Source organism: Streptopelia decaocto, assembly GCF_964273445.1.
Source record: "Streptopelia decaocto genome assembly, chromosome: 19".
Taxonomy (NCBI): Eukaryota; Metazoa; Chordata; class Aves; order Columbiformes; family Columbidae; genus Streptopelia; species Streptopelia decaocto.
Genome location: NC_138674.1, coordinates 2726013 through 2749209, shown reverse-complemented (window position 1 = coordinate 2749209; position 23197 = coordinate 2726013). Strand labels below are relative to the sequence as shown.

Here is a 23197-nt window from a genome sequence, read left to right as displayed (position 1 = left end):
TTAAGAAGCAACCTTTTAATAAAGAAAGCAGAACCATACTTTGCTGTTAACAAATATTTTGAAAAAGGCTTACAAAATTCAAACTAAGCCAATTATCTGGTGCATCTGCAGCTGAGGAGGAAGCGCCAACACTCCAAACACCTGCTCGGTTTGTGTCCTTTCTTACAGAGGAAATAGGAGCTTCCAGTTGGACAAGTGCTTAAGAGAGGTATTGCTCAACAAAAACTACTTTCTTAGATGATTACAGCCTGAGGCCAAAGAAGAAATTCATACGTTAAGCACCATTACTGACATGGAGGGCTGTCAAAGATACCGGTTTGAAGAACGCAGCTTTTTCCCTTGCCCCACATGTCTAGGGTGAGCTAACCAGTGTTGGTGAGGCTCGTGAGAACAACAAAAACCAAACCATGGTGGAAAAGACACTCCAGTCTCACTGGAATCGGCAGATGCCACAGAGTGGGCAGCAGGAGGACCTTGGTCTTTCCCGTAACGAAGCTGAAGGGTGAAAGAAGATTCCCAAAGCACTAGAAGAAACAACACAACAACAAGTTAGCTCAGTTTCCAAACCAATGTCCTTTTACAGGCTCAAGGTACGAACAAAATAAACCACCCTGTGTCTTCCCCTCAAGGCAACAGAGCTACAATCCCCTCAATGCCGATGCTATGAAACAGGGTTGTAAGCATTAAATATTAGCCAAGGCACACAAATGAAGGAAAAAACCCCTCTGTAAGCCACGGTTTGTGCACTCACCCCCTGCATCCCCGGCATGGGCACTCAGCTGGAGGCCAGGACACTGGGAGCGCTGGTCGGCCACAGCACCCGCAGCACCTAGGAGGAGGCAGAGGGGTGAGCACCGCGGTTTTCTGTCCTACAAACCCCTCCAGCTGCCCCCAGCACCGAGCCCACGCTGCTGGGCAGACCCGAGAGGAGAGTAAAATGTTTTCTGGGATGTTCAGACATAGATTATTTATAGGGCATTGACTCAAACGTGTGAAAACTGGACAGACCATCCACCTAGACCAGCCTGTGCTTCCAGACAGGATACATATTCTAGGTGCCATCTAAACAGTTCCAGAAATAAAGATTAGGCTAAAACAAATGGTGCAAACTCCCCTGCACCTTCTCAACCCATCCCCCAAGTATCCCACTGGGACTCGTGTTATCCTCGTACAAACCCTCTTTTCATGAGGCAGCAAATGACAGGACTCATTTACTTTGAGGGTTTTACTTTGCCTCTCCTGGCTTCTATCATAACCTCAAATATTACATTAAAAAGGCTTTTAAAACATAACATTCGCAGCGGTGCGGGAGCTTTTCATTGCGGCTAGCTTCTTCCCTGCCTGTTTGCGTGTGGCACCTTCACATTAAGTGCATGAGTTAAGATGTAGCTTAGCAAGGCAAGAAACCTTTGCCCTTGGCATCGACACTCAGCTGTGACAGAAAACTTCAGGCTTTTTTTTTTCTATGAAGTGTAGAACCACTCATTACACATTGGCAGGGAAGTGCACATCTCCAAACTATACACATTTTCTCTTAGATAAGCAAAAGACTCAAGTGTTTATAAATATGAAAAGTTCAGCAGCTGGCTGAAAAGTTAATTCTCCAGTCTCATTTAATGAGCTTTGGGGAAAGTGGTAGGGGGATTTGTTCAGAAAGTAAAGCAGAGTTGTCACAGAAAGCAGGACTTGCCAGACGAGGCTCTGTTTAGTCCTATTTTCTGTCTCTAGATGGCTGCTATCAGCAAAATGGCAAAGGAACCCTCGAACAGGGAGCTACGGGACAACCAGAATGAGAAATGTTTTCTCATCTTGCAGTCATAAAAATTAGCCAATTTTTAACTCAAGTCCCATGACTTCTTTGTTGTGAAAATATCGAGCAATCCATATCAAAACACTTTGGAACATGGACTGTCTTCAGATTCTGTCCAATTCCTGCACAAGGAAGTTGTTTTCAGGAGGATTCAGCAGCAACACCGCTGCAGTATTTTTTCAATACTTCGATATTAACTAATACTGGTCTATTCCACGAGCATAAAGTTTGGAGTCAAAAAAAAAGGGGTTGATTTGCTTGAAAGGCAGGCATGTTAGCTGTTTCCATGCACTTCTGAGACTATTTACAGTGCCCGCTGTCACTCTGCACGTCCAGTTCTCTTGAAGGCAGACTTCCCGGTGTCTTTATATTACAGAAGGAACCATGCAACATCACTCTTGCAAGGTGATAACACACCTACCCAGTTCTCCACCCATGTACTTAATAAAACATAAAAACTCATACTGAATGGAAAAATAATCAGACCCTTTTATCTGCGGTTTCAGACGCTGTTTTATGTGAGAGTGTTTTTCAGTTTGCTCAGTGAACTGCATGGATTGTTGTCACCCCTCTGGTGTACCTCCTCCCTTCCGTCACTCACCGAGACGACTCTGAACAGCAGCTACATAAGCAACAGAGCTGTCTGTGATGATCAAGAGCACTGATGCTCTAAGAAATCTGGCTGAAAGCAGCAGTTAGGCTGAGCTTTCACCCTCTGAGAGCGCTTGCACCCGCAGTGCAGTTTGTACAGCGCTGTTCCTGTCCTCACCAGCACCGACCCACACGGTACATCTTCCCTTAGTCAAAGAGGAGAATCATTGAACAGTTTGGGTTGAAGGGACCTTCCCAGCTCCCCCAGTGCCCCCCCTGCCATGAGCAGGGACATCTTCACCAGCTCAGGGTGCTCAGAGCCCCGGCCAGCCTGGCCTGGGATGTCTCCAGGGATGGTTCATCCACCCCCTCTCTGGCCAACCTGGGCCAGGCTCTCACCACCCTCAGGGCCAACAATTCCTTCCTCATGTCCAGCCTGAATCTCCCTCCTTTAGTTTAAAACCATCACCCCTTGTCCTATTGCAACAGGCCCTGCTCAGAAGTCTGTCCCCATCTTTCTTATCGGCCTCTTTTAAGTACATAAAGGCCGCACTAAGGTCTCTGTAGTATAAGTCCAAATTCAGAGAGCTAATAAGCCACAGCTGGCTCTCGCTGGATCAATTAACACCAAACACTTTGTCTGCAAACCCTTCTACATGTTCAAGACAAGGAAAATCCCTTCGGTGCCCAGTCCCGGGGCTCACAGGAGGGCTCCAGCCTCTGCGGATCGTGTATTACCCTGTGTACACTGGAACCAGCCAGCGCTTCGTTGTGATTTTTGGCCACTTGGAATATTTTTAGCAGTTCGCCAAGGTTTACCCTGTGATTTATTATGGAGGAAACAAACTCAAGCACTAACAAAAGGAAAATATGTTAGCTCTGACTTTTCAAGTTAATAGAAAGGTATTCGGCTTCTTAAGCTCCTTTAGCGGCACACAATTCGCTGTAGATTCATAGTAAAAATATTGAAGCAATCTAGGAATACAATTGGAAGCCCTAGTTTGATATTGAATATCATTGCTTCTTACAAGTTCTCTGAACGATTCTGAAAACATCAGGAGTGGGATCAAGAGTACAATAATCTAATAATGAAAATAAGGAAGAACCTCAGTCATTAGAGTATGATTGAGAGTTAACATTAATTCTATCTAATATAGCAGAATACTGGAAGACGCCATTTCCTTCTCAGCTGTCAATCTCAAGAGATGAACAGAGAATTCACTTCTCGTGTGTTCATCTCCACAGTTTCCACTTTGCCAGTATAAAGCCGGCAGCGCGAGTGGCAAGAGCCCCTTTGTCTGTGCCTGTCACTTGGTCACTATAGACACTATCCACCCTCTCCTACAGAAAATAAGCGAAAGAAACACCCTGCCAAATGACCAAACCCTGGGAGTTATTTCCCCACATTTGGACACGTCACTTGATGTTCAAAATGCCATTATGCAAAGCCAACTAACTCATACCAAAGTCTCTTTTTTTTTTGGTTCAAGAAACCCAGCAGAGAGAAGTTCACCAAGCAATTCTTTGTTAGCATAACATTTGACCTTGTATCTCTTTGGAAATCATACAACTTTGCTAATGCAGTCCTTACAGAATTAATCAAGCAGATAGTTAGACCCTAGTTACTATGAACCCAGCCAATTATGAGCAGCACTGAAATTTGTCACTGGCATGTCCGACTACATTTTCCAACATAAAGATCAACAGAACTGCGTGGAAATGAGGCCCCACTCTCAGACCTGCATGACTTGGACACTGGAGACAAGAATTGCGAGCAAAGCCAATGCTTTTAGAAACAAACTATTGTTAAAAAAAAGGCTTACCTCCCCACTCGCCATTACCTGCTGCATTAAAACAGCAAGAAAGCATGTATTTCACCCTCTATTTTGACTAGTAATGATCGCTAGAATAAATGATTCACTGAGAGTTCAGAGCTCTTTATTTGCCACTCTGCTCTACTGCATGAGATCCACAACTCTAAAAAAAAGCCAAATACCCTGAATGGCTTAGTTTGAGGGTGCTTATGTGGTTTCTCCGTCTGTCCAAGCCAGCCAGCTTTCAGCATCCAGGGAAAGGGGACTAGGTTACAGCCGGCAGCAATGTTAACAGATAAGCAAGGAAAAGAAACCCTAAAAGGAGCAGGGTGGGGCAAAGGACAAAAGAGGTGGGCCCAGAGGGCACCCATAGGAACAAATCTCCACTCAACAAGTATATTTTTAAGGCTCTCACACTGCAGTCTTCTACTTCCACGAGAATGAAATCCATACTCACCGCAGTGCTCTGTGGCAAAGTTTCTCTGGTGTTGAAATGCTGCTCTCTCACTGTTAGAGTGCAAATTAAAGCCACGGTGTTTTATAGTAACAGTTCACCTTCTTGTCAAAAGAGGTATTTTGCCCAAATTTCAACAAGTGTTTGTCACTAACGGGATTCTTACAAAAGCAGATAAAGTAATTCATGCTCCATGAGCATGAGATTGAGTAGGGCCTACTCCACCACGGACCTCAAACCTCCCAAAGGTCCCGCAAGTGACCTGAGCAAAGCCCACGATGGAGACACTACTTACAGCCTTAGCAAAAATGACCATCAGCTCGGGGAACTGGTGCGTGAGCAGGGCGAGCATCGCCGAAAAGGAGCACAGGCCCGCTGTGAAATGGATGAAAAAGGGGAGTTCCTTCTGCGGGTAAACGGAGACTTCGTGAAATGCTGAAAGGAAAGAAAATGAAGAACATTGACATTCGATAATTGAGGACAGTTTTCTGAATTACTGTCTCGTAACTCAGTAACTTGTAACTCTTGTAACTCAGTTCTAGACTTTCAAGCAAGCGTGGACTCAAGGCTATTGGGCAGCACGTTAGGACCCAGTATTTAAATCTCACAAAAATTTTTCCCCTCCATTAAATACATGTCTTCCTTATTAACAGTCATCACATCTTTCTCTTCCCAATCTTCTTTTTCACTTGCATGGGTTTTATTTTTGAAGCATTTCATCAGGCTTAGGTTTTGGTACCTCCTTGTTTGACAGGACAGACAGAAGGACTGTAAAATTCACAAGCTGTCAGACCAATTTAAACAATTCAGGTGTTTTCAACACTCTGAAGCACTAATGCTGTTACCTGAAGAGAACAGCACATCTCCCCATCCTGTAGCAACCTGAGCAAGTACAAAACAACCACCGCTGTTATACATCCATGCAAGGTAGCTCCTTAATACTTTCCAAGGACTTTTGGTTGGTAGGCTACAGTAAATTTGTTCAGAGCAGCTGACAGAGTAGACCTTAAAGAAAACAGTACCAGGACTAGGTTATAAATTCTGTACATAGCAGCTCCTGGTAATTTCCAATCTATGGTAACAAAATCAAAAGAAGGCGATTAGACGGGCGGAGGGCTGGCAGATGGAGCTTTCAGCACTCAAGACACTACTACTGTTACTAGCTGAGGACCTGCCTGGTGAATTTGCAATTACTGGCTCCGAATACCTGCAGCTCTGACTTTTATCCAATGATTTTAAACGGCTTTTAAATGTAGAATAGTTTCTACAGGCGTAAGTCATTAAGAAAGGGCCGCACGCTCCTTGACAAGCCGTTTTGAAAACGTAACAAAGCTCTCAATATGGAAGCCTGTTCATAAAACAAGAAAATACAACGGTATTCATTTTGAAACTGAAGTCTGAGGAGGGAAAAGACACTTTACCCTCCCAGTTCCCATTCTAAGAGCAAGCCCAGCAAAAGCGGCTTGTGCTGCTGCAGCCCATCAACGGCAAAGCACTCGGGTTTTGGTTTGCTTTTAAGTATATGATTTTGGAGCACAACTGAGTAGAACATTTGGAGTTCCACGTCTAACGCCCTTCAGAGATATTTAATGTTATCCCAGAGATTATCGGTTCATCTTCTTCACACACAACCAGCCCTGCTCGGCCATGATACAGTAAAACAGTAACACACACCGAAGAAACCACTTCTCTCCTATGGAACTCTTATGTTCTCACACTACATAGAAACTCACCTGTGGAGCGATATAATTTAGAAAAAGTCCCAATGTAAGTTGGAAAAAAAAAAATAAGAAGGGTTCTTCTTGCACTAGTTTTTCCCTACACTGGGAAATTAAAATAAAATCTGAAATAGATAAGGAAAACTAAAGATAATTCTACACGCTCACAGCCATTTGGAAACTGTTGCAACTCAGACCAATACGGGATTTCTGAACCATTAATTTGGTCAACATTATTTTAAATAGGTAAATTTAAAAGAATTAAGTGTCAAGATTTCTCAAGGAAGTACTGCAATAAAAGTGTTAAGATGATTTTATTTATGGGTAGTTTTATATTTAAAACATAACAGGAATGCGTGAGTGATCGTGTTGAAATATCTGCATGTGTTGGGGTTTAATTATGCTGGGAAGTCTACAATTTAGGGTTAGTCGCTAACCAAGGAATTCCTTGTGCAATATCCTGCATAAGTGAGAAATGAGTAATTTAGAGCAGTCTGGGGGCAAATTTAAATTACACATTTTAAATATAACTTCAGGCTTTTAAATAGAAACACGTATGTGTAGTTTTCCTTTCCACAGCTGTGGTCTCGGTGGGTTTGCTGGTGCTTTTGCAGTAGCACTTTCCAGTCCCCTGGGACCTGCGTTTCTTCACAATGCAGAAGTGCAGCCCCAAAGGAATTCTATCAACATGTGCAATTAACAGTCCGATTCTAATCTAAATTAATGCTGTTTTCCTAAATAAGATGAGCACGGGCCCTAATGATTTAGTTTACTTGCCTTTGCTAAAGAAAAAAAACATGTAGGCTCATGATTGCATGAAGGAATCTTGAAGTAATGGGCTGCTGGAGATGACTTTACAGTGACAAGCTTTAGGATAAACCCACAAAAACACCGGCATGGATGAAAAGTGCCAGGAAGCAGGCAAATATGTACCAAGGAATTAATGCCAGCAATACATATGCTAAGAAGCTATGGATTAACCAAGGATGCTCTGTAAGATGACAGAGAGGTTCTGCTGGACTGGAACGGTGTATTTATTCCTTCCTACAAGCCCCTCTACAACAGCAGTCAAATCCACGACATCTTTGAGAGGTAATTTAAAGAACTGATCCATTTTGTTGTTCTCCAAGTTGGCCCAGCTTAGTCTGATCGTACCACACACAGACTCCGTCTTCGAAGGACTTATTACAGAATCCAGCTAACATTTATTATACCACACACACACGTCAAGTGCTTCAGGATTGTCTGGGAGGGACATCAACAAATAGCTGAATCCCCTTCCCAGGAAGCTCAAACTAAAAAAAAGTCACAGTAAGGTAAATACAGAATACCACCAACTGAACACGTCCTTAGCTCATGTTTTATTATCATTACTGCTTAGAAACCACTTACTTGGCAACAGTTCTCTGTCTGCTGTTTCTGTGCAGCTCGGATAGGGATAGAAGAGATGACCTTTCTCTAATGGGTACGGGATCATCCTAAATGCTGGAAAAAAAGAGCGAGTGACATTAGGTCTGTATCTAAACCAAGCGACCAGCTTCTCACAAAGAGAACCAATCGTGTTGGGGGTGAATAAAGAAAGAGAGATTAGTCTATACTGTACAGAAAATAAAACAAGGAGAGGTACTTACTGCCTTCCCATGTACAGTGTAGCAGATTTAGAGCCCCTTCTATCCTCTTCCAGTGCTGGAGGTGAAAAAAAGCGTATGCTACTGCCTCGCTGTCCCCTCGCTTCAGAATATGCTCTGGGGGTAGCACTAAGCTTTTCATTTCTAGTAAATACTGGAAGTAAAAAATGGAAAGCACACTTGGTTACATGGAATATTCCAAAATCTTTAAGTGTAAAACATAAAATGATGGTTTTGAGGCATAACTGAATGTATCACACGTGGGCACAAAGCCACAGCCCGATGTTGACACAGCATGTGCAGCCCGTGTTTGCACGGGGAGGGAAGATGAGCGGAACACGGATCTGGGGGTAAGGCTCTTAAAATGGGGGTTTCACACACAAAATATCAGGGGGAGTGAGGTGGACTGTGAACTGGCTGAAGGGAAGAAGCCAGAGAGTCGTGGTCAATGGGGCAGAGTCCAGCTGAGGCCTGTATCCAGTGCAGTGCCTCAGGGGGCAGTGCTGGGGCCTGTATTATTCAATATATTCATCAACGATTTGGACGAGGGAATAGAGTTTCTGAGAAAAAAATAAATCTTCAGTAAGGGAAAATAAAAATGCATTCTCATGGAATATACATGAAGTATAATGCTGCAGTTACAATACCTATGAGCTACAAGTTTAGGCTAATTTAATAATTAAAAAAAAAACCACCCACACAACGATATTTTTGTCCATCATTTAATCACTGAAAGTTTCAGTGTAGGAAGCGAAGTACTTGTTAGCTCTCAAGTACGAGCAGCAAACCAGAAAGTGTCAGTATGCAGCCAAAGGAAGACTAATAAACCTAACCCAGGAAAATCTCGGTTTAATGTGGCTTTGCTGGACTACCACAAAGTATCTCCCATTGCAGATTTTTTCAGCTTCAGCCTTCTCCCTACATCAGCAGAATATCTGATGCACAGAAGGGTCAAAGAACACAAGGATTAATCATTTTCCATTTCCCCTGAAACACAGGACGTGCCATTTTGTTTTCTCATGGTATATTAAAAGCAGGCAGGTATTCATTTGAACTTCGCTTTTAAAAACAGATGAGTAATTTTAACAAGAACAAAATGACAGTTTCAGCCCTAGTATTTACCTGCGAGTCGCTCTCTCCTAACACATAGTGTCCCATTCAATAGCAGCCAAAGTTAATCCACATCTTTAATCAATGTAGCTGGCAATCCCTTTGACTGTCTCCCAAAGTGTAAGAATGCAGCTAACTCGCCGATTTATTTCAGCAGATGCCACAAACTATGAGATTATTTACTAATCCAGTTTGAGGACTTAACTTTTCCCATTCAGATTCTTGAAGGAATGTAGGAGGGGTTGTGCCCTGGCCAAATAAAGCACATTTACTGCCTGGCTAGGTTCTTCTCTTAGTGCCTTGGGCCTACACTCCAGAGGGTAATATTCTTGCTAATCCCCTTAATCCTCTTCAATTTTTCTCCTTCTTTTTTTAACGCAGTAAAGGATCACTCACACAGGGCTGCTGTGGGAAAATGGTCTCAAATATCTGACCCCTGACCTGACTCCTCACGCTCTCCGCGGTGCCACTTTTCCATTGTACAAAAACACGTCGCAGGGAGCGAGGGGACAAACGCCACCGCCGCTACGGCCACCACCGAGCTCCAGGGTTCGGCCGTCTCTGTGCTCACGGTACCACGTAAACAGAAAAATTCCACCGGCCGGCAGGTTTTCGTGTTGGTGTTTAACCATAAAACAGGCACTGAAAATATCCTGGGCTTTGGAGATTTAAGGAAGTCTTTATACACAATAAAAATCTCTGAGATATTCAGACGATGACTGGGTAAGATTGTTTCATGCTTTATAGAAGTGCAGTTAAAGAAGTCTACTTCAAAACAGCTTGAATACCATTTTTCTAGCACTCTAAAATGCCTTCCTAACTTTCCAAACAAAACCCATCCTTGTAAGAGCATAACTCAGAACAAACACCCATTATTTTCCTTATGCAAAACCCACTTTCATCAGACGCATCAGACAAGGGATCTCTGCTTTACACACTCATTTCTTTTTAGTCCACAGGACAGAACTGGCTGCAAATTCAAACCCCAGATTTTCTTCCTCACTACTTGGCAAGTTACATCACTTCCTTGTGCCCTTGTTCATTTGTTTCCTTTGACTATCAGCATTTCAGAGCTCTAGAACACCAATAAAATTCTGCCCTGCCATCTAATAAATTGGTGTGCCGAGGCAATACTGTAATATAAAAACCAAAACACGAAGACTGGATAGTCACACAGTTAGAAGATCAAATTACTGCAACCTGGAATCAGTTTCTGTGATTGTCTGTAGCACCGCAGAACTTACTTTGCAAACAGCCTGTTTGAAATGGTATCTAACTTCTCTACAAAGAAATACGAGGCTCCTGAAACAACTGGAGGACACACAAAATAAAAGAACTTTTAGATAATGATAATGCGTTATAATCTTCTTCCCCTCAAGGCAGAAGCTAAAGAAAAACCTGTCTGAGACTGTCTGAAATGAACTTGCTGCGCTCTTGATCAGTCATGCAAACAAGCAGCAATTTCTCCGAGCAATTAGCTTTCTCAGTGCACATTCTATTAGATTGGACAGGCAGACAGAATAGAGCGGCGGGATAATTCGAGCCTTCACAGCAATAGTCATTCGGACTCCACGATCATTTGCAGAGGATTAGGCCCAGGACTAAGCCAACCTCCTGCACTCAAGGTTTCCAACTGAAGGCATCCCCAATACTAACACAATAAAAAGCAACACAAGATTTTATTTTCACCCAATGCTCAGCGGAATCCACACTGTGGCCACTTCAAGTAAGGCCAGACATGAAATTACCAACTCTTGATCTTGTTTACACGTGGATGAAGAAAATAAGTGACTGTAGATCTTTCACTAACCAGAGTTCTGGAGCTGTGCTTGGGAGCACAGCAGAAAAGAAGTATGCTGAAATCTTATCAGTGGTTACTGTTTGGAGAACTTTATTTGGCTTCAGGGATTTTAAGTACCTAAATGTATATTTATTAATGTTTGCCCCTTACCCAATAATGGGCCTGCATTAATACATTACTGGATTTTTCCAACAAGTTAGAAATAATACAGTTTAAACTTTCTTGCAAAAAACCCTCTTTGATCATCACCTATTGTGAACAACTAATACTGGCCACCAAAAATATCTGATATAACTACAATTGCGTTTAACACAGAATCCCAGAATGTCAGGGGTTGAAGGGCCCTGGAAAGCTCATCCAGTGCAATCCCCCCATGGAGCAGGAACACCCAGATGAGGTTACACAGGAAGGTGTCCAGGCGGGTTGGAATGTCTGCACAGAAGGAGACTCCACAACCCCCCTGGGCAGCCTGGGTCAGTGTTCTGTCACCCCCTGTCAATCTCCTCCTTAAGCTTTGCAACCATGTAGAGCAGATCCTGCAGCTGCTCACACCTCACACAGGTGGGATGCTGCCATCGTCATCCAGCAGCAGCAGGCTCTGGCACTCCCTGCATCCAGATACCCGAATAGCCACGGTTTGGGGCAGATTGTCTGAGTTGCTACAGTCTTCTTCAGACAAGCTCTCTGTCTGGTCGAGACCATGGTCAACAACAATATGAGGCAGTGGCAATAGGTGATAGAGTCTAACTAGCAAAAGGTGACAACCTCTATACCTTAGTGCATGAGTTACACACCCGCTGCTGCAGCACAGCGTGGGTGCTGCTCACCCGCGGCACCAGCCCATTGCCCCTTCCAGCACCTGGTGGGCAGCGATGCTTTTCAAGACAAGGGGCAGGGGTTGATCGCCCTCACCACAGTAACACCCACTCCACGTCAGCTGCTCTCGCAAGGGCTGCCGGGAGCTTCTGGGTCTCTTGAGAACGAAAGTGCCCAATTGAGAGAAAAAAAAAAAAAAAACAACAAAAGGCTTCTCTGTACCTCGAAGATTTCGCTTAATCAGGACCCGCCGAGCTGCCTCCGATCAGCTGATCTCAGGGAACAACTCAATGGCTGGAGTTATAGCCAACCTCAAGAAAACATGGGGCTAGAAAGACTCCAATAACAACAGGGCTTTTTCAGAAGACAATTCAAAGCCATCCAAAAGGAAATAAAATACTCTTACCTTTGGAACATGAGGGTTAAATTCCACAGCTCTGTGAATTGCTTCCACAGCGTTAATTTCTGCTGTACTGAGCCCTCTTTTGGAGGCAGTTTCTGGGGAGAACCTGAAGGGAAAACCCCATGCTGAACAAAAGTAATAAATGCTAACCAGGTGTTTATTTGTATTGTAAGCTTCATTAAAATTTGACTGATTTATCAAGAACGATAGACAAACCCTTCTAGGAGACAACCGCTCATGTTAATTTAAGTATCCTGACTGTCATCCACACCCATAGGACAATGTTTTGTTTAACTTTTTGAAGCTTCACATAAGGTAATTGAGTGCCTGGTCTTTCATAAGGTCTTTACAACATTCCATACTCAGAGGTAAAGCCAGAATCAGCTGTGCCAACAGCTCAGAATGGAAGCGAAATGCCAGCAAAAACTACCACAAACATCCTGCGCCCAACCCACATAACAAAGAACCGTTGAACATAAGACACTGAAAACAAAACTGATACAAAAGCACACATGAAAAACATCTTCACCTCTATTAACTTTATGGATGTTTAAAAGAAACTTTAAGTTTCATTTAACTACACACACACATATATATGTATATATGAATCCTTTTAACTTGCTCTTAGAAATGCGACTGCTACATATTGGGTTTAGACCTTTGTCATCATGTTTTGCAACGTAACCCAAGATTAGCAACAAACCGCTGTTTTCACAACTTGCTCACCTTTCTGAAACAGCTCTGGCTTTTAACAGGGCTGCTGTGTAACATATTGCTGCCGATTTTGGGAGACTGATATCTATGATAAAATAAAATAATTACGCTGTAAGATTCTACGGCAAGACAAACATTTTAAACCCACATCCTTCCAGCTTAAAGATTTTCACTTGGGCAGACAATGCATGTAACATCTGGAACATCTCAGCTGTGATTAGAAACTCTGAATTTCTTTGCACCGTCTTCTTTCTGGTCACCAGTCAGTCTCGGATTAAAAAGTCAGAGCTGTAGTTAGGTGGTAAAGGGTAATATTTTCTTCTAAATGTACCAAGACACTGAAACTGAATTCAAAAAACACACACTTAAGAAGTGTATGTTTCCTGTGTTAACCCACAAAGGTTTAAAATAAGCTTCTAATCTTTACCTAATTCTGCAACTGTACATTAACACAGTTTTACATAATTCTGAAAGAAAGACTGACAAGAAGCTGCCCAAAAAAATTACATTACAGACAGGTAGACAAATTTTCATGAACATGCACTTTCCGTTCTTTTCCAGTTCCATAGGGAAAATTTCTATTCGTTGTAAGTTTTGCACAATATCTAAGGCCAAGTTTGAGCTGACAATTATAGATTAGAAGGTTAGCACTCCACTGTAAAGTTTACTTTAAAAGCAGACAAAGTCTGGGGTCTAATTCCCAAGTACCATGTTGTGTATAGTCAGATGGCTCTTGCTTTTTTTGTAAATCCCATCCTGGGCTTGTCCATCACTTACTAGAAGTCTGGCTGTCGTGTCAAGCAAAACACAGGGGCGCTACACAGAGTTTGAAGCTCACACTCATTTTTCCAGATGCTTAGGAAAAAAGAAACACATCAGCAACCTTTTCTGAAGAAAGTGTCGCAATTCCTGATGTTAAAATAAAGAGGCACCAGGAAAAAAAGCAAAGGGTTTTGTTGAGTTAGCAAGAATCCACATAAAAGAACATAGATGGTCAAGGAACAGGAGGCTGCTGGGTGGCACAAGGAGCACAGGATTTGGCACGAATAGCACACCTTTGATTCCCTGAAGCAATAAAGAACAGAGACAAGAGAGAACACGCCGACTTCTCAAGGGCAAGGAACAATGGCCACAAAATACTGCTTTTACGTGATGATTTAAGGGACAGCAAGACTGTGAGCTACCAATATGGGCATTATCTAGGTGGCAAAACTCTGAGAAACAGTGAGAAAATAAGTAGGTATCTAATTAACCTTTATCTGGACTCGCACAACATCTGAAGCACATTAGCTGAAGCAGAAAGGGACAGCAGATTATAGCCCTTTAATGGGCCAACGCTTGCACAACCTCAGTATTACAGAACCACGAGGCCAAGCCTGGAAGACGGCAGAAAGAAAAACTACCTTTGCCAGCTTATTTACATCAATTACTTCAAGGGCTACGTGCTGACTGAAAAAGACCGATGAATTTAGGCATAACCTTGAACGGAAACAAAGCGAGCACAAAGATTTCTTTACAGATAAGAAATAACTTAAAAACATAAGATGTAATTTGTGTGCAGTTTAGCTTGCCTAAACTTGACTGCTTCATCCAAAATAAAACCAGACTGGCATTCTGGAAGCACCTATTTGTTGCTGATGAAGGGAGTTGAGTTAAGTAGCTGAGATGATGGGTAGACACTTGGTTTTGGACGGGCACACCGTGTCCCCTTCACTCCTTCTTACACAAATCCACCGGGATTTCCCGACCATCACTTACCGTCATACTTCGCTAAAACTGCCTGGACATCTGCATAAGCCTGTAACTCCAGCAGGGCCTCCAGGAGGTTTTCATGAATATTCAGCATGCTGAGCAGTGGAAACTCTTTCATCAGCTGCACATCGGTAAACAGAAATAAATTGGGCACATAAGAATTGCTCTGGAATCCCTGAAATGCTTCATAGAAACCAGTACAATCGTGTCAGCTTTCTCAATGCTCTGTTCTTTCGCGGTGTTAGGGACTGGTGTGTAAGCAGCATGAAAAGAACTGCAACATTTCTACCTTTAAGGCATCGCTTTTTCCTATACCCTCCTACCAGAAATAAGACTGCTGAGGTTCATACAATGTGCTCTCAGCACAAATTCGGACACCTCCAGCAGTGAGTTATTCTTTCCTATGTAAAAATAACTTAGGATAAAAGAAAAATCATGATGAAGTACGAAGTTGGCTATTTTGACAAGTTTGTTGTTGAGTCAAGCGTGAAGCAAATGGGACAACAGGACTGTGAACATGTGAAATTATATAATATAAAAATTTAAAACCTAGATGTAGTAACTAAAACAAACTGTTCTCATAAAATCATGAATCGTGATGTGCAAATCTCATTGGAAAATCATTCATCAGATTCATTATGATGCCTAGAAAGGAACTTTAAAGCATCAATTTGGACAAGGTGAGTGAAAAATAACAGGAGTTGCTCTTTCTTTTTTTACACTTACATCTCTCATCATTTTTACGGCTTCTCGTATCCTTCCAAGTTTTCTTGCACACATAGCTAGTCTTCTTTTCACATAGACCAATACATTGGTGTCTCTTCCTGATTAAAAAGACAAAGGAAAAAAAACTCATCAGTTTTAACTCTCACCTCACCCTCCCTCCCAAAAAAAACCCACAGCCTTTTTCCTAACCACAGAATCACAGAATGTCAGGGATTGGAAGGGACCTGGAAAGCTCATCCAGTCCAATTCCCTGTCCTTCTGGAGCTGAGGGCCACAACTGGACACAATATTCCAGGTGTGGTCTCCCCAGGGCAGAGCAGAGGGGCAGGAGAACCTCTCTGACCTACTGACCACCCCCTTCTAACCCACCCCAGGTACCATTGGCTTCCTGGCCACAAGGGCCCAGTGCTGGCTCATGGTCATCCTGTTGTCCCCAGGACTCCAAGGTCTCTTTCCCCTACGCTGCTCTCTAATAGGTCATTCCCCAACTTATACTGGAACCTGCGGTTGTTCCTGCCCAGATTCAAGACTCTACACTTGCCCTTGTTCTATTTCATTAAATTTTTCCCCGCCCAACTCTCCAGCCTGTCCAGGTCTCTGATGGCAGCACAGCTTCCAGTGTCAGCCACTCCTCCCAGCTTGGTGTCATCAGCAAACTTGCTGATAGTGCACTCTATTCCCTCGTCCAAATCACTGATGAATATATTGAATAATACAGGCCCCAGTACTGACCCCTGGGGCACTCCAACTGCCTCGCCGAACTTGGAATCACTAATTTAACACGCATTTTACATTTCTGATCACACAAAAAGAGGAGACGTTGTGGTTCAGAAGTGCTTACTCAGCTGTGCTTCGTGCTGGGGACTTTGGGAATGGCAGTTCTGCGACTTTCTGTAAATCATTTCTCCGGCTTTCAGAGCCTGCTTGAAATACTTCTCGGCATCCACAATCGTCGTCGCTTCTTCTTCAGCCAGGAGAACGTACGCAGTGGCACAACTGCAGTAAGGAAAAAGCTAATTATTCCAAGGGACAGAGTTCAGTGCTCTTTGAATAAGCGTTAAAAGCTTTAGAAATGGACAGTTTTCACTTATGTTTAATAACTAAGCACTGACAATAATTAAGTGCCCCTCAGTTCCAGCAGGACAGGGAACTGCTGGAGAGAGTCCAGCGCAGCCACCAAGATGCTGAAGGGAGTGGAGCATCTCCCGTGTGAGGAAAGGCTGAGGGAGCTGGGGCTCTGGAGCTGGACAAGAGGACACTGAGGGGGGGACTCATTCATGTTTCCAGATATCTAAAGGGGGAGTGTCAGGAGGATGGAGCCAGGCTCTTCTCAGTGACAACCAGGGATAGGACAAGGGGTAGTGGGTTCAAACTGGAACACAAGAGGTTCCACTTAAATTTGAGAAGAAACTTCTTCATGGTGAGGGTGGCAGAGCCTGGCCCAGGCTGCCCAGGGGCTTGTGGAGTCTCCTTCTGTGCAGACATTCCAACCCGCCTGGACACCTTCCTGTGTAACCTCATCTGGGTGTTCCTGCTCCATGGGGGGATTGCACTGGATGAGCTTTCCAGGGCCCTTCCGACCCCTGACATTCTGGGATTCTATGAATATTGACTTGAGTTCAAACAGTGAATGTCAGGAAAACAGAAACTTTGTCCATTTTACAGAAAAAAATCCAACCATTTGGAGAAAGAACAAAAGACAGAATTGCAACAGCAAGTCATATTAGTTTCCTAAAAATGTTAAAAATGCCCCAGTAATTGTCTGGAGAGGCTTTTTTGTGTTTGGTTTACTTTGCCTTCTTTTTTTTAAATGAGGAGGTAGACATTTTACATAAAAACTATGAGACTACATAACAAAATGGATCACAGAAGTGTGTGAAATCCTTTGGTTTGTGTTATAAGAGTATTTTTAAATCCCTCAGCAGAGTGGCATCTGTGAACTCCAAATACAATATTACCAAAATGCCACCTCTGGATCTCATATTCAACTTAGACTGTTCCATGTCTGAGTAAGATTTCTCACTTGTTATTGCTACTGATACAAAGATACTAAAAAAAAATATCAAGAAAGAGAACAAAAGCTACTTTTAAGTGAACAGTTCAATATGTTGGTGTCACTGTCACATGTGTCATTCTCAATGTCACAGAAATCCCCCTTAAATTATTGAGAACTTTGCTACATCTAAATTATTAGAACAAGAAACTGATAGTGTGCTCAACATCACTCACTTGATCTTTTGCGTTAGAAATACAGCAATTGAACTTGTACTCTAAACTTACTCATTGTTCAACTCCAAAGCTTGATATGCTGCTTTAATCCGGGCTTGAGGGTTTCGCTCTCTCCAGGCTTTCTGCATAACTATTGCAAAAAAATACGGAAAGGCTGGTGAGGGACAGGGACACCTTAATTCACTTCCATTTCACACATTCCTGGTTGCTATATGATCGCTAAAAGGTAAAGTAAACAAGTGTTTTAATTCCTGCATGAGTTTCCACCAGCAAAATGTTGCAACTTTGTGTTATGCCCCAAATTTGAGTTCAGAAAGCAACACCACCAGGAAGATTATTCACTGCCCATTTAAGAACTCCTAGGGCGAGAGGCAAAGGCAGCTTACATAACCAGGCAGATGTACAACTTCTAAGTTGCTACAGATTTTTGGAAACAGTTCCTAAGGCTTGTTGAAAGCTTGGCAGGAGCAACTGTTAAACACAGGTTCTTGCAGGGACCTGCACAGAATTTTAATTGAAGCTTTCAAACAGAACATCAAAGCACACAGTGATAAAGTAGGATGTGCCTTGCACAGGTATAGATTCATATTTAGGTATTTAGACAACTACCAGCTCATAAAAGGGTTAAACAACTCCTCTTTTTTAAATGTACAAAGCATATTTGAGTGCCATAAGAGGCGACGCCAAATCAAGACGTACTATAATAACTTATCACTTTCTAATAAAGTGTCCTAGGAAACAATTTTAAAGAGTGAAATCTCTTCAAAAGGGTCATTTGAATTACAACTTAAATCCAAAATTATGGTCCGAAAACACGCAAACAAAGTTCAGCGCAGTGACTCTAATTCCATTAGGGAAAAATAGAAATTCCAAAGTGAAACCCAACTTCTAGCAAAAGAAAAACAACATACTCGGAGTTACCATTTTCTATGCAGAATTAATAGCTTTCACACTAAATAACAGTTCTGAAAGAACTCCAAAACCTGCCGTCCGTGGAATTACATATCTGGCCTATCTCAAGTACGATAAGAAAACTGAAGAATCTATACATGTTTCTTTTGGAACAAAACCTTCCGCTGTCCAGCAAGAATAACGTGGAAAAATGTTGGAGTTTTCTTTTGGAAACAAAATATTAGTCTTGGCTTAGTAAGTGAGACAATACACTCCATTTGTGAAAGAAAAACACACCGTTCATATCAAGCACGTCATGGCCAGCTGACAAATAACGCTTCCGGAACGTGACAAATTGACAATAGTTCGCACCTCGTCTGACAATAACCAGGTAGGGAACGTTTTCTGCACTAAACGCGTGGAATGAAATAGTTCTGGAGACTGCACTATTCATTACTAAGGTTTAAATGAGACCACGTCCTTGGCTGTTGATAATACAATCCAGGTTTTTAATAGGGTGCTGTTAATTACTTGAAAAGGGCAAGATCTTAAACTATGTCAGGATCCTGACAGCCTTAAAGTGAGTAGAGAAAGTAGAAGGTAAAAACCACACTTTTTTACTAAATACATCAATTAAACCTCTTAAGCGGTAGACAAAGGCTATCATTGCAAAAATGGCACAACTTCAAGTATATTAAAAATACCTACTTTACGTTCTCCAACAGTTTTATACCTTATGCACAGGGCATTGGTACCTGTATCCGAAGGCCGGAGAGCATCTGTATCACACGTGAAAAAGTTCTGATGATCTTGAGCAGACAAATTCATGTCGTAGTATGTAAGGGGCTCCTTCCCAGTCACCCACATGTACCTTCAATGGGAGAAATTTCAGTAAGAGTCACTCTTAATTAACAGCAATGCCGATACCAACGGGGATATCTGATGTGGCTAACGACTGAACCCACCACAGAACAGTTTTATTAATAAGAGACGGGAGCTACTAAGCAGAAGTTTCTAAGCACTACTACATAATCTCTACAGGTTGCCAGAAGGTTTACTGCAGAGGGGGGAAAAACGTCCTTTTGCTCCTAAAGTTTTTAAAAACTCAGGAATTGGTTTCCTAGGAAGCAGCTTTTCCTATGAAACAACATAAGGAGACTTACAACACAGCCCTATTGTTGTAATAAGAGAATTTAGATTCAGAATCGCTGTCTCAACCTCTGAATAAAGTGATAAAAGCTGTAAGACCTTCACTCTCATAGAGTTTTTGAAGAGAGGAGGAAAAGGGTTCTGGGAGTATTTTTCTACTACTTTACTCTCAAAAAAAAGATGATGTTACAGTAGTATTTGCATCCTTAACACTGAAACTGCGAAAGCTTGGGTAGGTGCCTTGTAAACACAGGATGGGCATCAATCACCCCTATAATGCTGCAAGTCTCAGCTGTCTCCGATATTACTAGAGCAAGCTCTGCGAAGAAGCCATGTATGCTCCTGCTTCCTTTTAAAAACACGTGGTGGAAAGTAAGATAATTCATACCTGCTATACTCTGCCCCTCTGAAAAGATTGAGAGGATTTCGCCACACTTTGCACTCTGAAGAGAAAAAAAAAGGCACTGTTTGAATTAAGAGCACAAGGAACACCATCTTGAGTTTAAAACCCAGTAATGCCAACAAAATTTTGCTTTCAAAAGCCTTTTAATGTGATTTTTTTACCACCTGGCTGCAATCACAAGAACCCCCTTCTCCCTAAGCTTCTGCTATCCCTAAATATTTTTGCTCCCCCACATTACTGGGGTACAAATGCACATGATGGAAAGACTAAACACCGTTGTTTATAATCATGCAGTGTTTATCTTGCACGTATTTAAACTAGCAAATACCTAAAATACCTAATGCTACTGAAACAGTTTTAGCTAAATGCGTAATATGTTTTCTAAAAGATGTTTTAGGCCAAAGATACACTATTACTTTACCATTATTAAAAAAAACCACCTTATAAACCGTAGGCCTTTTTCCAGTTACAAGCACTAATGCAGAGTCAAAGCCCTTTAAAAGCCGGTTGAGGTGAAGCTGCTGCGACACGAGAACCATCACCTGGCATGTTCTGCCTGCCCGTCTCATTCTCTCCAGCCGAGAAGGCGGCTGGTGCTGCAGGGCTGTTTTCTGCGCCACCGATGAGGGGCCTCAAATGACTCACAGAAACCTGCTCGATGAAAGACGTGCCGTATTTTCGGAAGTGCCACCACTCAAACACCTGTCACGGGAGGAAAAAACCATTAGAAATGTCCTCAGGCAATGCCCTTGCAACAAAAATCAGCTATGAAGAGCTGTTCACAGCCAGGACAGCCCTTGCAAGTGACTACAGATGGAACTTATCTACATACAAATTAACATTAATTATCTGTTTTGGCATGTCTTGCCATGCAGGATCACCCACATAACATGAAAGGGACTGAAGTAAACCAGTAAGATTTTAGTCAAACGTGAGTTCCTCCCTCCTCAGATCATTAGGACAAGTTCTAAACCCTTTCAGAAAGTGCCTGTGAAATGAGAACACAGACAGAGGCAAGAACTGCATTACAGCAAATATTGGCTGGCCAAAAACCACCAGTTTTTTCTTTTAAGAGCAAATCTACATAAAAAACCCTATCACAAGCAGAATCCATCACTTGACATGGCTTTCCTCAGGTTGTTCAATCAAAACCCAAACAACATGACCTACAGCAAACAAGTTGTTTCTGCCACACAAGACACTTACTTTAAAACAAAAAAAAAAAGGGGCTACAAAAAAAAAAGTCACCTAAGAAATAGGTTTCATTGATAAGATGAGATATTTTCTTTGGATTCTAATACTGAAAATGAAGATTAACTCAAAAAATGTGTATGTAGGATCAGATAGCCATCACTGCAGAAACAGCAGCCCCAGCAGAAGCGACGATGCAACCATGTCCCACCAATTCTGGGCAGGCACCCACATCTGTGCACACTGTCATCTGCAGGTGAGCTGAATTATTGGCTCATTTTCACACCAAAGTCGTTAAGATCGTTACACGATGACACATGCACAGATGCACCCCCCCAAAATTAACGTGGAAAGCTAAACTCTTCACTACTTAGTTTAAAAGAAATTAAAATATCAGAGTTTTCTTTACTCGAAGGTCTGCAGAGTTTGCATGTATATTGTGCATTTTTTATGCATCTATGTATATACATACATGTATGTACACACAAACATACACGTACACATACATAGGGACACATAGTTCCTTAAAACAAACCTGAGTTTCTAGAACAGGCACAAATTAGTTTCCTTGGACTCACCCCCACATACACAGCCAAAGAGTATGGACAATACATCAGAGAAGCTACTAAAGAAGTTCCTTCCTAATGCAAAGGCCCCCTCTAGAGTCTGATCAAAAAAAGCCGACTGCATTCAGCCCTAATGAAAACACCCAGAGGTGCTAAAGTTAATTAAAAAATAGGGGACTACTTACAAATATCAGTCCAGATATAAAAGACGAAGTCACTGTAAGGGCAAAGTAGAATTTCGGAGTCAAAGTGCTTAAGAACACAGTCACTGTGAAGAGAAATGAAAAGCCTTAACAAGGAGAACTGAAAAACATGATCAGCTTTTTATTACATAATGCCCAATTAAATGTTATGGAAATATATAATACAATAGTTGGTAATTTTACAGATGTTACTTCGTTAGAGAATTCTTTCCATATATTAGTTTATCACCACCTGTGACAGTGAATTAGGTTATACACCCAGTGTAAAAAATTCAGTGTAAGTTCTTAGACAAAGCAACCTGTTGTTTCAACCATACAAGAGCTGGTGGACCACGACAAGCTAATTTAATGCATTGTTTCATTTTAATCTAAACCAGAGGCGTACTGCGTTGATGCAAGTTTATATTCAGTGTTAAGATAACACATTTTCCACAGACCTGTCCTTCCTGGCGTTTCACAGAATGTCTGGGGTTGGAAAGGACCTTAAAAGCTCAGCCAGTCCGATCCCCCCACCAGAGCAGGGACACCCAGAGGAGGGTACCCAGGGAATGGTTTACAGGGAACGCAGTTTTCTAGCGCCACCCTGACCCAAACTGCACATCAGCTGTGTCACCCACCACCCACCCGGGCAAGGAGGGACCTTGGTGGCAAAGAGCAGCCGGGCTGGAGCGGGTGTCTGCGGGGACAGTGACACGGGGCGGGGGACACGGTCAGGAACCCGCGGGACACCGGCGGGGAGCGCTCGGGCGGCACCACGGGAGCCCCCGGCTGCCCCCTCCGTGGCGTCCCCGGTACCGCGGTGTCCCCAGGCCCGGCCCAGCAGGAGCCCCGGAGCCGGGGCCACGGGAGGCCCGGGGGCTCAGGCCAACCGGTCCCGCCCCGGTGTCCCCGCAGCCCGCCCCGAGGTAGCGTTCCCCCGGCGAGCCCCCCGGTGTCCCCGCCGCGTCTCACCGGCCGCCAGGCTGTCCCGGAGCCGCAGCGGCACCCGCAGCACCACGTAGAAAAGGCCGAGCCCGGCGGCCACGGCCAAGAGCCCGCGGGCCCACGGTGCCGCCGCCGCCGCCCGCCGCCGCAGCTGCTCCCAGCGCCGCAGCACCGCGGCCGCCCCGGGGCACGGCGGCTCCCGGCCGCTGCCGCCGCCGTCCGCCATGGCCGCGGGGAACGCCGGGACAGGGGCGGGGCGGGCGGCGGGGCGGGGCTCGGGGGGCTCCGCCGGTGCGGGGATCCT

At 43.3% G+C, this 23197-nt stretch overlaps 1 protein-coding gene across 1 annotated transcript; it reads right to left on the bottom strand.

The window, feature by feature from the left end:
• Positions 1 to 23150, bottom strand: ST7L (suppression of tumorigenicity 7 like). The gene is made up of 16 exons (XM_082069427.1): positions 22921 to 23150; positions 21952 to 22034; positions 20552 to 20711; positions 19995 to 20049; positions 19213 to 19328; positions 17618 to 17696; positions 16179 to 16333; positions 15338 to 15435; positions 14618 to 14732; positions 12872 to 12944; positions 12149 to 12251; positions 8019 to 8169; positions 7780 to 7872; positions 4965 to 5104; positions 754 to 829; positions 1 to 525 (listed from the first exon to the last, which is right to left on the bottom strand). Exons 1-15 carry the CDS (start codon positions 23117 to 23119, stop codon positions 776 to 778), a joined length of 1674 nt encoding a protein of 557 aa, XP_081925553.1. The 5' UTR covers positions 23120 to 23150; the 3' UTR covers positions 1 to 525; positions 754 to 775.
• Positions 23151 to 23197: the final 47 nt, after the last annotated feature.

Excerpts from the sequence above, each read along its gene's own strand:
- ST7L (XM_082069427.1), bottom strand. The coding sequence starts at position 23,119 with ATGGCGGACGGCGGCGGCAGCGGCCGGGAGCCGCCGTGCCCCGGGGCG. Across the intron at positions 16,334-17,617 it reads GCTTTGGAGTTGAACAATGA|TTGTGCCACTGCGTACGTTC; the intron begins GTAAGTTTAGAG and ends TCCTTACTGCAG. Across the intron at positions 8,170-12,148 it reads TTAACCCTCATGTTCCAAAG|TATTTACTAGAAATGAAAAG; the intron begins GTAAGAGTATTT and ends TTTTACTTCCAG.